The sequence below is a fragment of the Scatophagus argus genome, chromosome 14 (genome assembly GCF_020382885.2).
Source record: "Scatophagus argus isolate fScaArg1 chromosome 14, fScaArg1.pri, whole genome shotgun sequence".
NCBI classification, from domain to species: Eukaryota; Metazoa; Chordata; class Actinopteri; family Scatophagidae; genus Scatophagus; species Scatophagus argus.
Genome location: NC_058506.1, coordinates 20,541,518 through 20,560,039, shown reverse-complemented (window position 1 = coordinate 20,560,039; position 18,522 = coordinate 20,541,518). Strand labels below are relative to the sequence as shown.

Here is an 18,522-nt window from a genome sequence, read left to right as displayed (position 1 = left end):
CCAAGCCTACCGTAGCTGGCAGCAGGAGAAGATGCTGCAGCGAGGAGATCACGATGCTGGGAGGATGGGAAGCTGGGATAGCCCTCCTCCCTGATGCAGGGGGGTGGGGGTGGGGTGGATGAGGGATGGGCTGGTGCACTCCTCCCTCCATGTTTCCCTCCTTTCTCGCACTCTATCTCTGTCTCTCTCTCCCTGGTATACTGGTGCATTGCTGCTCACTCTTCACTTCTCTGAGTGTAATCAGTCTGTCAGCAGAGGCAGACTCAATCAGTCACTCCCCCACCACCACCAGCACCAACCGCCGAACACACGCCACCGTGATCTCTGACCAGAACTGCGCCAGAATCTGCTGCTGCCTGCTGTGCACACTAATGAGGTGATGCACAGTCTTGTGAGCTGTTGTATTCTGTTCCGAAGGGAAAAAAATGTTTTCCTTAGTAATAAATCAGTGTAATATTCCTTTTAGGCACTCAGAGAGTAGGCATGGTTTCTTCTGCTCCTCTGTTGGAGACAGAAGTTAAGTGTAGACCAGCCAGGTGTTTATTTCACCCACAATGAACACGTAGGATCAACAACAGCCTCCACAGTAAAACACTGAGGACCACAGCAGGGCTCAACGCTCACTTTTAACAGCGATTACAAAGCTGCCAATGAGGCGCTGGCTTTGGGTTTCTGAAACTGAAAATGTGGTTTCCATATTTAGTCCTGGTTTTAAGTAGTTATGATACTATGCACTTATACAAGAGCTTAACAATGAAAATGTGACATAAGAGAATGTTTAAAAGGTTTGTTACGAAACAAAATTCTTTTGTATCTTGATTTTTTTTTCTGATACTTGAAATATTGACTGATACTAGAATTTGATTGATTTGCAGCATGGAGGCTCTTTTGTGGATCCTGTCTCGGTATCATTATTATACATACATTATATGTATCTTGTATCTAATATTCTTATACTTGGTTTCAGTAGTGTTTAATTTTATAAATCTGAAGCAAACATGTAACCACTGCAGTTGTGCTTGCAGCTGGCTCGTGCAGGTTTCTCTGGGCTGATCATTTCACTAATGTTGTACATCATTGCTGAAATGATCAGCCCAGAGAAAATCAGCAGCCGAGAGTCGCTAGCAACAACATGTTTTATTTGTACCCAAAATAAAACAGTTAAAGTAACCAGCTCTCCACGTGAAGTCGGGGAGATTGTGGAGAACGGTGCTTGTTAAGTGTTGCTCGGCACACCATTATCCTCCACTGCATGCCTTTATATTTAGATTTGGCTCCTTTTTTTCTGGCCAGTTGATTGGTCAGAAGGAAGGCTGGCAGCCCAGGTCTAATGCAGTGTTGTAACACAGGAGCTGTCCGTGGTCCTGCTCAGTATGTGGTTCTTATGGCTCAGTCTCAGTGGTGGCAACTGTTGGCCCTGGAAAGCCCTCAGCACTGATGAGGGCTTTCCCATGTGTCTCTGCTCTGCCCTCACCTGATTAGCTGCATCGGGTATGATGAGCCAATCAGGACCAAGTGCTGGTTTTGCAGAGATATTTAAGGCTGCGCTGTTGTGTTTGGCCAGTCTTTATTTTCCTGTCCATATGTATATATGAAAATAAAGAGGAACTTGCGCTAACCCTGAAACGTTAACTACCCTAATTTCCAGGTTATCTGAGCTGCTTTCCAGTGGTACCAAATGAAAAATAAGAGAAAACCATGGCTCATAATTTGTAATATGTGAAGCAACTAATTTCCTCAGTAACCTTTTGGAAATATTCGCCATCAAGCGAGCCCTTTGATTGTGGTTGTACTTTTCAAATTGTGGCCATCAAAACTCTGTTGCACTGTGTTAATTTTGCCAGTACACAGTGCTGTACAGACCATGCTGCTCCAGAGGAGTGAGATGAATGTTGACATCCGCTGACCAGCAGCTACTCCTGCTCAGTATGGCTAGCATAGCAGGATGAAGCAAGGGAAATTTGCAGTCTGGACTGACACTCATATTGAGCCATTTGTTCAGGTGTATTGTTCAACCGCAGTAAGATCACAGACCGCTCTGGGACTGGGATTGGTTTGTTAGTGCTGCTTTGGCCTCTTAGCAGAAGTCTCTGACCTCACAGGCTTCTTATGCTGTTCAGTAAACAATCAGTGAATCACCAGAGGACAAGCTTCGCACACAGTCAGAAATGAGGAGAGAGTGAGAGCTATGAAATATTTGTTATCTTAGAGCAGCACTTTGGAGTTCAAGTGTGGCTGAGGATTAATAGCCTTTGGTGGAGACTCTGCATTACACACTGTATTAAGTCCACAATGCTCCCAATGCTTGTTTCCTTGTACTTGGTCCTCAGAGTATTGATCATTGATTGAATGGCTTTTCCCTCCAGCTGTCCACCTCTCTGCACTGCAGGAGCTGTCATTTCTGAATCATGACTCCATTGTTTTGAGGGGACTGCATCATCTCTCAGTCATGAATTCTTTAAACTGTCATTTCGTCCTCTGCAGACGTTTTCTTCCTCTGCACAGAAAGCATGTTTTACGCTTCCCTTTAAACGTGGTCTGCCAAGGACGTGCATGATGCACAATGCCCATCATTAGTGTCCTGCTGTCACGCTTTTACTTAAGAGTAATTCAGTATGACTGATGATGGGAATGCCATTTTTCTAACGTCCTCACTTTCCCAGCCATCTTGTCTGTCTTCTGTCTTTACTGTCCATTATCTCAGAAATTTCCCAAACAAACAGGCCACTTTTCGCCACTTAACGACTAATAGAATCCGTTCTCTCTCGTGGTTTGTTGCAGTCCCATTATTCCAGTAGTTTTCACTTATTTCACTTATTTCTTGTACTAGTTTGCCATCTGACACTTTTAGGAGAACTGAAGCTCATATGATCACAGATCACGTCTTCCCAAACATCTTTCTGTTTCCACATTAAATCAGCTGCGCCTGCTGTAGTGGTGAAAGTTTTGTGCTTTCGCTTTCTGCGATGCATCCTTCAAGAAGGCCGATGTCGTCAAACTGATGTCAGATATCATCAAATGTCAAGTGGCACCTTGGCCTTCTTTTTCTCACTGTGTGCAGAAGCTGTCACAAATCAGAGATGTTGACATAGTTAAGAAACACATTCATGAAATTGCATGAATTAGCACTTAACACGTTGACTGGGTCGTGTAAGACTGTTGTCACGTTAATCACAACGTGGACAACAGTGCAGAACAGAAGAGACTCGTCAGTAGACTCAGAAAAATGCCTGCAGAGGGGACAAATAAACAGAAAACTATTTAACCAGACAAATGTTATGAAGTAACCTTTAGCACCTTTTAGCTTATTGCTTTGGTTTCCTCATTTCTAGCAGCAACAGGCAGCTGCGTCACAAGTCTCAGGAGTTTGTGGAGACCAAAACAGAGCCAAAAAGAGTCTGCGTTCGACTTACATTCTTGGAGTGGACAGAAACGTGACTCTGAACAGATGTCAGCGTTGCTGCTACATGTCTGCTGAATGTGTAAATGGACATTTGTTAGCTAACACACTGGCCATATTAACTTTATTAGGTCGTAATGTATCAGATAGTCTATTTACAGCAGTTTTGCTGGTTTAGCTGTGAGTCTGCTGGATAAGAATAATAGAATTCCTTGGAAAATTTGAACATAATATTTACTGTTTTTATAGGTTTTTTTCATAATTCAGCAACCCTTTCTGCTGTATTTCAGAGCTGTGCTTATTGTTGTTGTTTACCAGCAAAGGCATCCCGTGCAGCAGTTTCTGAGGATTTGCTCTCTGCAGGTTGTTCTGTTGGCCGTCCGCAGAGGCCAGATGACAGCATGGTTTTCCCCATTGCAGTCACGAGCCAAGACACCAGGCCATCTGTCAGATCGAGCTTCCGACTGCGACCTCCTCATTCCACGAGGAATTCACTTTATCGCTCACTCAAGAGTCGGTTAGCTTGTAAATGCCTCTGAATTGAAGTTAATGACATTTTGATTATTGTAAGATTTTAATTAAGCTGAAAGACTGTGGAGACTCACAGTAACAGCACAGATCAGGTGTTGTTTGAAAGCTTGTGGACCTTCTCCACCAGTTGTTTGTTGTTAAAGAGACTTTCACATCCTGTTTGGTCTCAAGATACCACACGAGTCTTCTGAAAGAATTGGATCTTTCTGAATGTCAAGAGAAATTAGTTTATCAATCCGTCATATTAATGATGTTTGAAAGGTACGGTAGTCGGATTTCAAGCTGCTCCTGTTGTCCTTCTGAGTTGGCATCCATCCACTTTCTGTTCACTTCATTTTCCACAGATATTAGATGTCATTGAGCACCGCTGGCGGGTGAGCAGGTCGACTGAGCCCAATTAAAAATACTTTATTTGATAGCGCTGCTAATGTGGCATCAAGAGACTTAAACTGGATTTGGTTTTAGTGCTTCGCTGTGTGCAGGTTGCGGTGGATGATGAATTTTAGATTGTACTGTTTTATTATGGGTAACATCCACTAAATGTATACGTTTTTATGTTTTGTCTCCCGTTTTATGTTGTATGGTGAGTTATTATTATATTTGTTTGCTAATTCAGATCAGAGTAGGCTCATAGAAGACGACTTTAAGAAAACCAGCCAGGGGTCTCTTGCTTAAATTTACATTTTATGATTGGCCTTTGTCCATAGTGACAAATTGACTATCATCTGGTAAACATAAATAAATATGTTTGGACAGGTTTTAATTATTTTAAATCCTACATACATTGACTTCCTGGATCCGGTCTTGGTTTTGTTCAGGCCTCCGTCTCCACTTGGATGAAGACATATGATCACTGACTCTTTGCATTTACGCCGGGTATTGCTAAGCCTCCTCCTTATCTTCTTTCTGTTATTGGATTTTGATAATGGAGTCAGGCCTGTGATTACACGTGTCCACCAACATAGTGTGGCGGGTGTCAGACCAAGGGAAGCTTCATGAGATGCTTTTGAGGGATGGCTGTGATGCACAAGACTTTCTGCAGCTTCTGCACAGCGGAAGAATTAGGTGATTTATGAACAAGTTTGTCTTGTCGGGGAATTAATTAACTTTTTTCCCCCTCGGAGATAAATAAAAGAATTCTGATTGTCGGGGAATTACATTTTATATTTTTCTGGTTTTTAGGTGTTGGGGAAAACTACTAAATATGTGAATAAAGTTGCATAAAGTTGTTTGTGGCTGCATGGAGAGCTGAGCAAAATATTGCTAAATTGCCAAATTGCATTGTGGGTAATGTAGAAGCCAGGCTTTGATGAGGAAGAAGAAGTTTGTGGAATATTAAATGCGATCTTTCTGGTTCTGCTGCATCGATTTTTTTTTTGTTTATTTGTGCAGATGTCCTTCACACCTGGATGAGGTCTGACAGTTCAGAGGCTCAGATTAAGATAACATGTAAATAATATGAGGTGTGAACAAAATACCTCTGTATGTCTCTGCCTTTAACGCGGCAGACCAACAACATCAGAGGAGCGTTTCATCGGAGAGCTTAACAAGAGTCTGAAAAGCTCCAGAGGAACGATGCCTCCTACAACATCTCTCCTCCGCCTCCCTGCTGCAGCGAGGAGTCAGATAAAAGTGCCTCGAGCAGTTAGAAGATACTGTGGTGTCCTTTCCTTCATTCAGAGTGTGTGAGCTCTGAAAGTAGGACTTAGCATAGATAAGTTGTTAATGTCATGTGTTGCGGTTTTGTTGGAGACACTGTGATCACACTGTGATCACACCGGAGTCTGTCAGAGAGCTCCGACAAGTTTATTTTTTAACTGCTCATGGTCTCAACTCTTTAATAGCCAACTCTGAGAGAAGATATTCTATATGATTGTATCTGGGTTAAGTTTAGGTAACTAAACTTTTTGATTGAGATTAGGAAATGTTTGTGTTCACTTTTAAGAGAAACAAATGTGGAAGTTTGAAGACCAGTGCAAGATTTATTTTTGAGGCCAATATTGATGATATTTGAGAGTTAAAATTGAAAAATGATGTCACTGATGGACGAAGTGTAGAGTGGTGACACTGTTTCAGAACATACCCATCACATTTCTGTACTTTAATTTCTTGTCATTTACTAGTTTACATAGGAGTTTTAATGGGCTGACATTGACATCTAAAGTAAAACACTTGTCTCTCCAACCGTCCACCGTCCATCTGCACGACCACAAGAGGTCCGAACAAACAGGAAGTTTGTTATTTTGCTGGTGACAGTGATCTCCATTAAAGACATTTCTCCAATCAGATTTCTTTGTGAATCTACTGAAAACAGATACAAAAAAAATCAGATTTTATTTTCATGTCAAAAATCATTTTCTAAGAAAATTAAGAGTTTGAAGGTTTGCCTACGAGTAAATTCTGTAATGAATGTGATGCTTGGCAGATCAGTCAAGTCAAAGCTGGCTGTCAAATTAACCTTGAGGACAGCAGGTCTGTATTGATCTGCGTGTGACTATGGATTAATCAACCCTGATCTCCACCACTCCTTAGGATTTTAAAATGTGATCTCCCGTGTCCTCAAACCTCAAGCTGTACATTCAAATCAGACAAATCTCATGCAGAAAAATTTACATCTTTAAGTCCTGAGTCACAGTCAGTTGCTGCTGCCGTCGAAGCGGCACACCGTTAGGTTCAAATAAGGTCCGACTGTGATTAAGAGGAATCCTGTTAAAGCTCCTTAAGGTTATCACGACATTACTGTGAGCTCAGTGAGTAAATGAAGTGAGTGAGTAAAGCTGCTGCTGATATTAAATGACTTCCTGTGCATTTAAAGACCGTGATCTGCCTTTACTTCTGTGCTAGTCAAAGTTACCAACAATTTACCACGTGGGGTTTTTCTAAAAGCAGATTTGGATATTACATTTTTAACAAAGCTCAGAAAAGCACTAACGCTACACCTTGTGTCAACTTTTCAGAGCTGGAGTTAAAAAAAGAAATTCTTTCAGAATCTGCAGTAGAGAAGAAAAAACTGGATCAGAGCTTCCCCGCAACATTATTCACTGGACTGTAGAAGGGTTGTCAGACGCGTTGAAGTATCAAACATATTGAAATATCAAAATGTTTCAACACATCATCTTTAAAACAATACCCAAGGCTGCACAGATATTAATATTATTAGACATGCTGGTGTGTGGACCAGCACTGTTTGCTGGTTGTAATAGCACGCTGATCTTCAGTAGTCCTTACTGCATCACTACATGAGTACTCGGTACTGATGGGCCGACCCACATCCTCCTCTGAACTCATTTTGATTCAGCTACACTTCTGTAAAGTTTGGTGGCTGCTTCTTCCAGGGTTGTGATGCAGTCACATTGACAAACTCGCATACAGACATTAGCACCTGGCAACGCATGAAAACCAATAATTCCTTCTTCAATAGGTGACTCCAGGATTTCTCTCTCTCTCTCTCTCTCTCTCTCTCTCTCTCTCTCTCTATCTCTCTCTCTCTATCTCACACACACACATTTCTATCATATGTAACACAACATCAGCCAACCTCGCAAAGAAAAGCAAACTGTGTATTTAGTCAGCCAGTAAGGAGTGCGATCATGCTTGAAACATCATTGCTGAGGTGCTCAGTGACCTGAGAGGCTCTGAATGCCTATAATGAATCTTTTGTCCATTGTCAGTGGTTCTGGCTTGCAGATGTATTGATTATGAAGTGACACGGTTGTATGCTAATTGATGACCATGAAAAGTTCAGCCCATGAATAATTTTCCTCATCTGAAAAACATATCGACTGTCCACACGTTCTGATTACGGTGCTCACAGTGTGAGTGCTCTTACTGCTTTCCAGTGGTGCCGCTAATGAGCACATTCTGTCTTTACCAATTGATTTTTTTGATTGATCACACGTTATTACACCTGAAAATAATGTCTTTAGCACGACAGCCATAAAATTCAAAGTACATATCGGCAGATGTGCTCGCTTGTTGCTGTTGTTGTTGTTATCATTCTGTGTTGAGGCAGACAGACGAAGTTAGCGACTAGCTGGAGAACAAATGTGTTGCAAAAATTACTACAGTATAATCTTGATATTGATCATTTGTGATGATAAACCATTGCGTATGGAGAGACGCTAAGTGATAAAATACATCTAAGGGGTCAAAAGGATTGTGTTTATCCAGTGTTTCAGTATTGATTATCCCTTCAATAGCTCCTCCTTAGTTTGTCTCCGTGCTGACTCACCTGAGCTGATCAATGTGTACATGGCTCCTTCAGTGCATTGTGGTGATAATTAGGCCCCGGAGGATATCAGTGAATTGACAGATTAGTCATTTTGACCCAGTGAATCAAGGCTGTGCTAAAGGCAGCAGTGCACATCGACTTCCTATTTCCACTGAGAGCTTTAACTGTTGAGGTATTAAAGTCTGCTGGATTCTGTTGTCACTCAGCTTTGTGTTTGTGTGTGTGTGTGTGTAGAAGAGCGAGATGTAGGGAGGATTGGCTTCAGAAATGCTGGGTGAAGTTACTTGTTGGAGAGAAACCAGTTTTTGTGATGAAACACAGTGTTCATAAAAACGTGTGAATGGAAGCGCGTGATGATATGATGTGTGTGTGTGTGTGTGTGTGTGTGAGATACTTTGGTCTGACTGGTGTCCCTCCTCGTCATCCTGGTTGTGTCCTTCAGGGCTGCAGTATGTTCACCTCAGTGAAGGCCTTCGAGGGGCAGCAGTACTCCACCCTGAAGAGGCAGTGCCTGCAGAGTGGCCTACTCTTTGAGGACCCTCGCTTCCCCGCCACCGATGACTCGCTCTTCTACCAGGGCAACAGGATCGGACGCGTGGTCTGGAAGAGGCCTCGGGTAAGTCGGTTTGTGCAGTAAACAGCATTTCAGCTCATTCCGAATTAATAGATGTATGTGATTGGAGGCTGCTGATTCCTGATCAATATTTGGGACCAACATCGGATTCCAAAAGTTCAAAAATGTTCATTCAAGAATTTCCCTTCAGGGATAAATAAAGGAATTCTGATTATTGAGGTTAGTTCACGACACAATTGAAGCGGATCAGCTAGCTGTGTGGTAGTTAAAAAGTGTAGTGTGTAAACCCATTAAAGTAGCGTTTCAGATGGACTGCAATCTGATTGCTCAAACCCTCATGCATGAGACATTTTATAGCCTGATGTTGAAAAGGTGTGAACGTATTTTTTACTATGTCAGGAAGCAGCCCACACAGGGTCTCTTTGCCCCGTGAATTGACGCCCACTTGAAGTGACAGTAAATTAGCCATACCGTAAAGCGACTCCAGCTATTTCAACTCATACGGTCTTATACAGTGTGTTACCTGCTATTGTGGTGTTTGTCTGATCCAGGATCATGTGTGGGTGGTTGAGCGGTGAGTGAGAGCCTGTGAAAATGAGGAAAATGGCACCTGTAGTGGCTCCATGTGAGTCAGCCACGGGTTTGCATCTGCATTACTAGCTACCAAGCTAAACTGTCATTGTAACTTAAGAGCTGATGTGCACTCCTGTACTGGGAAATGAGTGAAAGAAATCTGCATCTATGCGAAAATGTCGGTGTAAAATGGTATGATGTGCATGCATCCAAAATAGATTGCAATGAGATTTGTAAGAAACAGAGACTTGATACTACTGACTCTCATCTTGACTTTATCCAAATATGAGACCTTTGAAATGTTAAGTGCTCCTCAGCGAGCATCCTAACGGCCTGGACCATTAGCATAAAACAAACCTCAATCGTCTTCCTGGTCCACCAGTTAGGCACTGTTGTCAGTTGAACATTTTGCCAAACTTCCTGCAAATACATAATAAGGTAATTCTAGGCAACTGGGCATGCAGTAAATGGAGAGCAGTCACTGCATCTTTAAATCATTCACATGAGGGAGCTCTCATTGCCAAATGTCCCTCCAGGAAGAAAGTCTGATGACCTATGACTAAATAATTTACCAAGTAACAGTATGTCAGTAGTCGTCAGTCATCGCTCCACTCTTCGGTCTTGCTGCGTAAGCTGGTACTGTATGTATGCTTCTGTGGCAGATGATATCAGATGCAGAGCCTCAGGATTTAGTGAGCTGACTCCCCTGCCACCGTTATCCCCCTCACACAGCAGGCTGTGGCTCTGGATGGAGTAACCTGCTTCTGCCTGTGTGCCGCTGCAGCGACAGCCAGCGTGCATTGCCATGGAAACTGGGTCACACAGATTATATGTTTTGGTCTGTGCTGATGTCAGTCATGCGGACTGAAAACTGGAAGGAGTCACGAGGAGAATAAGCAGGAGGAGCATCCTTCTCACTTGTGCCCTCACTGCAGGCGGTTTCTGTCAGGAGGTCAGGAACCCTCAGCAGGCGTATTTTGACTCAGCATTTTATTGCAGCTCGTACACTGCATGACAGCACTATGTACCGTGTTTTTATCTAGTCCGAGAAATAAGGAGGAAGGGGGAGGAAACTGCACAGCACAGAGGACATAGAAACTTGCAGGGTTGTGACTGACTGTTGTGTCTTGGCTAGCGTGTTAGCAATTAGCTTGCCAGCTACAGTCGCCCTGTGACTAGTGTCTAGAACCAAATGTTCTGAATGAATTTCAGCCAAACAAATCAGAAGACAAACCACAGCAACAACAGTAAAGACTAATTACATTTCACCAACACTCTGCTAAAACAAACTGACTAAAAAACCTCAAACACCTGCCGAATTTCTTCCTCCTCCTCCTCCTATTGGTTACTGGTGCAGTGTTTCATCTAGAGGAGAGTGCATGAAAATTAAGTTAAACATCAAACTACTCAGAGACAGAGTGGCTTTGAGAGAATGAAATCAAAATTTAATGAAGTTCCTGCCAAAAGCTCGTTTAAAATATCACACTCGCATGCACACTCGGTACACGGCGCATTTCTGCACACTCGAGGTTAAGTCCATACTCAGTACAATGTGGCCACATCTCCTGGATTGTGTGATTTGTTTTAGTATTCCTGAACACATTTTGTTCAGTTTGAACTGAAACAAATATGTTCAGGGCAGGGTTTAGGGTTAAATGCATAATCTGTAATATCTCTGCATTAAAATGTCTTAAAACAGCTCGATCTGTTGGTTATTTAGGTTATCTCAAATGTTTCAAACCATTTTCAAACTGGTGACAAACCCCCTTTACCTTAGTTAGTGATGGTCTGGTGTTAGTAATGGTGTTTTAGGCCTACATATGCGTCAGACAGTTGTAGTCCAGTGCTGTAGGCCTCCATAAATATCCAAATGTAGACACAAATTTCAGTGTTGGTTACAGCTTCAAAAGACTCTGGAAAATGTTCTCCTTTTTGAAAGCCTGTCAGCAGCAGTCTGATATGTAGCAGCGACTGGACGCTTAAAAAGCAAAACAAAAAAAACCCTGATATATCATCTCCTTGGATCCCTAAGAGATTTCTGCAGCTTCTGAAACATGGCCGTGATGTAGGGAAGAGCTTTCCTCTTAACCACAACTCTCAGACTGTCTGGTAATAATTGATAGTGCTGGAAAAAGCTCCATTTTTGATTTTAGGCAGGAAGCCTCCATCTCAGCAAGACCGCGCTCACTGTGCTCTCATGTTCCCGAATAAATTAAAACAAGGCAAAAAGCTTCTGTTGCATGCAAAGAGAAAAGTATCTGAATGTGAAAGTTGAGTTTCCCTGGTCTGTGCTTTGTCTAGATTGTGGTCGACCAAACATGCATGCATCAGTGGTGTTGATGGTGGTTATCACGTGAAATATTTGTGGTTGATAGATTAAAACGCTAATATTTTACACCAATAGACAGTCAGGTTGCTCACAATAAATGCAAAGATGGGGGAGGTTGTGATGTCAGTGGCAGGGTGAAAGTTCACAGGCCTTAACCCCCTCAGAGGTTGTTGTGCTCAGTGTTATCCCTGCTCAGATGCATCTCGGCGTTATTTATGGCTGCAATGAAGTCCCAGTGGCAGAGCGTGCGAGCATAAAGAGGCTCTGATAAAATGTTCCTCCTCTCTGTCTGTCTCACATTGTCTCACAGCCTGTCTGTCTCTCTCCTGCCGCCCTTCTCCTCTCTATGCATCCCTGCCACTGATTCGTGTTTATTTATGTCTCGACTTGGACCGGATGGGGCGATACGACGATGCATACAATGGAAAATTTTCAACTGCCTAAAGAGAGTTTTCTGTACGGTTTACACCACTGGTGCTCTCCCTTTTATATATTATACGACTTGACGGGCCATCAACTCTGCTTTTAGTGCTGCGGCGGTCCCTTGCCTTGTGTTAACTTATATAAAAATTATCCCATAAGTTTCATGCAATTAAGTGTGCAGATTTTAAATTCAGGGAAAAGCAGATCATCAATATCAGATCGTTACGCAGTATTTGTAAACACAAAGTGTTTAGGTATTGGAATTTATATGGGGGGGGGAGTTGCATCTTTTTTAGCTCTTTATTACAATTTTTATTTTCATATTTGTGGACGTTGTTTCTATCATTTATGCCATTTTACTCAGTGTTTCATCTCCTGAAATAGCATGCCTTCAGTGTCCCAAACAGTGCGAGTCTTTTACAGTCAGGTGTGCTATGGAGCAGTGTTTGAGCTGATCTGAGCTGATCCACATTTTTGTATCCAGTGCACGTACTTCCATTTCCACGGGACCAAGAGGCACAGGCAGAGAAGAACACTTCTTTTCAGTAAAACTACGCAGGTTTACAAATCTGCATCTGAAATCTCCACCTTTAACCCTACAAAGATCTTGGAACTCGTACAGCCAGATTTGCCTTTCTGTACTTTTTGTGCTTGGGGCTGTTTGTGTGCTTGCATGTGAGGCTGGCGGTTCCTCTCACGGGCTGATGGATGATGCCGCGGAGGGCTATGAAGCTGGTTGAAAGGTTCTCAGTAGCGGGCTAAATGATTAGACTGTGCTCAGCCACAATATTCGCATTACTTCAGTGTCTGCAGGGCCGGGCGAGGATCGATACTCTATTACTCTTCCACCTGCGCCAGTCCCTGGACGGCGGGCCACCACAGGGAGCCCTCGCCACTGCTCAGACTCCACCAATCAATGCTGTTGCGGACAGCGGGGAAAGAAACGTGATTAGAGATCTTAACTCTGGCACCGGTCAGACAAGGCTCCACAAGCTGACATCCAAACATTGCTTCACATAGTTGTTCAGTACTGGGAGGGGGGCTGGGACTGGTAGAGACTGGAGGCCCCCAGGGAGGTCTGCAGTGGCCTCTGCTTCTGATTAAAAGTTTGCTTTTGCAGCAATCAGCTTTGCAGAGTCAGCAAATTACTGACCTTGGTCATGTCCTGTGTGTGTGTGTGTGTGTGTGTGTGTGTGTGTTCGCTCTCTTGCTTCCCACACTTGACACTGCAGTGTGTACCGTATATGCTGTGATCTGCGTTGTTTATACATGTACACATGACAGTTTGAAGGTTGGTGCTGTTATTGGCTATTTGAGTCCATTCCAGCCCGGAGTGGACGGATTGCCAGGCTATCACAGGACTAACACAGACAAACACGTTCACGCTCACTTTCACACCTTTGAGAAATGTTTTGAATCCCCAGTTCGCTTCACCTGCAAGTGTTTGGACTGTGGGAGGAAAGCAGAGCTCCCAGAGTGGAAACAATATGCAGACTCTGCACAGACAGGCTGCACTTGGCAGATAACTTCAGTGTGTTTCTAACCACTGATCCACTGTGATGCTCTGACAGCAGCCTGAACCTTTTCACTTTCATGTGGTAAAATCTGTCCAAATTTGTTAATATTTGTTTTTTTTCTTGCACAATTTGATTTTTTGTGTGTGGAAATGTTTCCAAGGTGTCAACACTGCAGAAAACTGATTTAATAGAACTTAACCAAGATAATAAATATGTTTATTTGCTGCAAGAGTTTTTCCTCGCCACTGTCTGCTTGCTCGGGGGTTCAGGCTCTGGCTCTCTGTAAAGCATCTAGAGACAATTTTGATTGTATAAGGTGCTATATAAAGAAATTGAAATTGAAGTACTTATTTTCATTCTCAGTTAATGATTATTCAGATTATTTTTAGAGTAATTGTTGAGCCTATAAAATGGCAAATAATTGTGTAAAACTTAGGTTCCCACAGCCTAAAATAACAAAATTCTGATATTTCCCAACCTATGGCCTCTAAACAAAGATGTTCAGTTTACAATGATACAAAAGAAAGAAAAGCTGCAAAAGCTCACTTTGGAGATGCTGCAACCAGCAAATGTTTAGTGACAAAATCCCACTTAGTTGATTGTCAAAATTGTGTTGTAATGATTTTTGTGTTGTTCAGTTGGGATTTAGTTGGTTGGATTTACTTGACTTTACTTACTACATGTGCGATGACCTGACCTGTGACGTGTCTGAAAACCTTCAAACGACTTGTTCTTCCTCGGCATTCGCCATTTTTGGCAGTTGGCATTCAAACAGCTTAGCACCTTCTGCTCTGGAGTAACGCAAATCCTGATTTAAATGCAGTTTGGGAAAATAAAGACAAATTGCAATTTGATTTCTGGCTAACAGAGATGGATATATGTATCCAAGTGCCAACAAAAGTGTATTAAATCACACATGGATTTTATTTGGATGCTGGAGACTTGATATAACAAGTGTAAAAGATGGTGAAAACATTCAAAGCGGTTGCTCGGTCCCACTTAGTCCCAGTGCGGGTTGCTGCTGAGTTACATCGGTCTTCCTCCCTCTTTTACTTTTCTAACCCTAGTTGAGTGCTGCAAGTGTGTAAAGATAAAGAGCTGTTAAGTGGTGCTGTGCTTTCCGTGGCCTGTTGAGTAATGGCCGAGGTGCCCATCGACCCGCCAGGCCCATAAAGGAGACAGCAGGAAACAGACAGACTGTTTACAGCCAGGCTACTGCCAACAGAGCTCTGCAGGCGTGACTGAAAAACTAAGCTGTTCTGTATTTTATACTGTGCAGGTGTTAACCTTTTATATTAAAAATCAGATACTGAGTTGGCACTGAAATGATGGCATTTACTGTAAAACCAGGAGGTCGTGATGTGACATTAACTTCAGATGGTGTAGTGTGTAAGTGTGGATAAAAGTGTTTTACTAAGTGGTGTTCTGAATAACCTTAAGGGAACCGTATTAACTCAAAGTGAAATTTACTCTCTTTAATGCCTACTTTCCTGTTTCTCAAGAGAAGAAGTTTTTGGACATTTCGTTCACACTGCGTTTAAACTCCAGTCCTCTGGTTGGACATTTTTTCATAGAAATGTTTGACTGCTGTAGGCTGACGAGAGGAGCCGTTAACTTCTGTGCTGCACTAATGGGTGGAGCACATTATCGCCCATAATCTTTGACGCAAGATATTATTTTCATTTTCAACAAGCACACAGCACTGTGCACACACTGTTAGTGATTAAAGATGTGCAGACTAATGATGCTGTTCAGTTTGTATTTTCCTCAACATGGAAGCCAGCTAGCATTTGCAGCAGGTGTCACTTTTTGTTCTTGTCTTTTCTTGTCATTACCGTGTTTGTGCTGCTTTTTTGAAATGGATGGAGGTCTTAGCAACATTAGCTGATTCTGTCTCACAGGTCCATGTGTCATGATGGCTAACAACATCTGCCCTCTGGCTGTTTGCCTGCATGTGCAGCTGTTGTGATCTCAGAAGTTATAGAACAGCTTTTAAACTTTCACTCAGATCGCACGCATGTGGATTTGTTGGCTTCGCACCACAGTGAAACCTGAAATATTCACCCTCTGTCGAGCGCTCATGTTGTATCTAAATTAAAATAAAACTTTGAGTTCTTCTCTTTGGTGATCACAATTTTGACCAACTAAGCAAATTTGGATTTCTGTACAACTTCAGTAGTTTGTATTGTTTTTTACTTTGTGTTTTGAGATTTTAGTTCATTTTAGGCAGTGCAAATAATTCTCGATGTTTGTAGTATATATGGGGCAGCCATGGCCTAGAGGTTGGAGAAGCCGCTCGTGATCGGAGGGTCACCGGTTCGATTCCCCCACTGGACGGGCAGGAAAAATTTGGGTGTGTTGGAGTGATTAATGCGACAAATGCTCCCCCCCGCCCCCCATTAGCCGGCCGATGTGCCCTTGACACTTAACCCCTTTCACTTGATGCTCCTGTGTGTTTCACTGCATGTAATTTGCTGGGTGTTGCATGGATGAGTCAAATGCAGAAGACGAATTCAGTGTGTGTATGTAAAAATAAATATACTGCCAATCAAGCGATTCTTAATTCTCTTAACACTGCGTGCAGACAAAAGACACGAGGACAGTTTGAGTGTGTCTCTGTAAATGTCTTGGGTCGACCCACACAGCCTGCAGTATTCGACCTACACATAATCACAGGAACCACAGGGTGCCTGATGGTGTGTGTGTGTTTTGTATGGATGTGGATAGGTGTGTGTGCGTCCAGTAAAAGAGCGGTTCGTTGAGCACCATGTTGTTAGCTGTAATAGAGGTCTGTCTGCACACACTATAGCAGAAAATGGACCTCAACGCAGCAGCCACGGGAAATGTGATTTCACAAGTGCGTGCAGCCTCCCACACTCGGGGAGGAGATCATGAATGTGATTCGCGGGTGCATAAGGACAGATGGTCTCTTTCTGATTCATGAATATGCCGCGATAAACCTTTTATGCTCCTCTGTGTCTTACACCACACACACAGTCCCTTCACCATAGACCCTGTTTCGGAGACTTCATTTTACCCTGCAAAGAATACAATCCCACAATTTTTCTGCTAAAATGATTAAAAATCTTGACTTGAGATAGTAAAATATTAATATGAGCGCCTTTCATCGTGCTCTTGGGTACCGTAGAAAACTTCGGCTAGACTTTAAAATGGTTCAGTAACCTTTTAAATTACCTTTTTTTTGAATTACCTTTTGTTTTTTATTTTTTTAAGTTGAACTGCTGCAGCCCAGTGAATGTTTAATTATTCTCTGTGTGTCTCCGGGAGCATAGGAGCTGTGCGAAGACCCTCACCTGTTCGTAGATGGCATCAGCGCACACGATCTACACCAGGGACAGCTGGGTAACTGCTGGTTTGTAGCAGCCTGCTCCAGCTTGGCCTCCAGAGAGTCTCTATGGCAAAAAGTAAGTGTGTGTGTGTGTGTGTGTGTGCGCCTCCGTCTTTGCCTTGTTTTTGTCAGGTTTGTCTGTCTTGCACACCTTACTACACCACAACTTGAGCTATGGTGTATTTTGCTTTCTGCTCTTGAGATGTCAGCCTTTGGTTTGGTTTGCTGGTGGCGGCGGACATCCACGCTATACACAAGTGAAATCCCAGACAGCTTTCTCTCACTGTTGGCCTCTGCTGCTGATTGAACATCCAAATCCAGCAGTACCAGACATGACAACAAAAATATGTTCAGGAGGTCATGCTAGAACCACGTGTTGATTGAACTGTTTGGAAAACAAAAACAAAAGAAATTAAGCTAATTTTTAGTGAAGTGTTTGAAAACACTTTTACAAACGGGACCGTTTCCAGCCGAGCGATATTGGAAAAGAGATGGTTTGTTTCCTGCAGGAAAGCGCATGTGTGTACTCAGTTGTAGTTATTCCATGTTTAGTGGTAAGCGCCCATTAGGAGCCTTCATGATAAGGAGTAAATGCCAGAGGACTCATTACGGCACCACAACACCTCCTCGGTCTCAGCAGACTCTGTCAGTAGAAGCCTCATTGGTGGAGTCTCCCAGGACTGGCTGGAAGCACTAAAGCTTGATGGATGCTCTGGCTTGTGTGTGTAGTGAGTGTGTTTTTATTAGTCGCTTTTTTCAGTTCACATGGATAACCAGCAGGGGAAGCTTTCAGTGCGAGTGACGGCTCAGAGGAGAGAAGCCGGTGTGAATGCATGGAGGACAGAGGGATCGACAGACCAATGGATGGACGGATGAAACCCTTTCAAGCATGATCTTCGTTGCATACACACATGCTGTGACATGTACATGACTCAAGTTTGAACTGAGAAGATCGATACCCCTCTCCAGTAACTATGAAGCTGCAGTCAGTTAGCTTAGCGTAAAACCTGAAAATGCAGTCTGCAGTATCGTGTTTTCCAGCTGTTCTCCAGCAGTACTTCTTTGAGAGCTTCTCTCAAAATGTTCCTCCTTCTTTAGCAACTGGAGTTGCTTGAATCTGCCCTAAATAACTCATCTCGTCTTGCAATGTCAGTGTTGTTTTAAGCCTTTCATGCACTGATTAGAGTAAATTCGTAAAGTTCTGCGGAAGTTTGGAACTGCAAAGACAGTATTTCTTGAACTGTACTGAGCTCTGCAGTTTGTGTGTCAGGATTATTCTGAAGTGTTCTTTGGCATCCATCTTGTCAGAGGAAGCGAAGCGATTACAGAGATTTAATGGGATTTGAAACAAGATGCATCGTATCCTGCTCTGTGTTTACCCTCTGTTCTTCTAGCTCAGTTTCGCAACAGTCACATGCAATCATCAGCTAACTCCATTTCCAATGATTCTTCCTTTTTGTGCATCTGCACTTTGTGGTTGATGATTTTGTTCTAGCTTTTGGAGGGAAAGGTAACCGATATGTAATCTGAGGTCTGGCTGACAGTAACCCCTGTATGTGGTTCAGTTTACAGAAATATTCAACATTTTTGGAGGA

General features: G+C 42.8%; 1 protein-coding gene across 1 annotated transcript in view; it reads left to right on the top strand.

Annotated features, from left to right (window-relative positions):
• capn5b (calpain 5b) overlaps positions 1-18,522 on the top strand; it is a 39,004-nt gene that overhangs the window by 2,364 nt on the left and 18,118 nt on the right. The window contains exons 3-4 of the mRNA XM_046411405.1: positions 8,605-8,778; positions 16,872-17,003. Of these exons, the coding sequence (XP_046267361.1) occupies positions 8,614-8,778; positions 16,872-17,003 (297 nt within the window). The 5' untranslated portion in view covers positions 8,605-8,613. The remainder of the gene's footprint in view (positions 1-8,604; positions 8,779-16,871; positions 17,004-18,522) is intronic.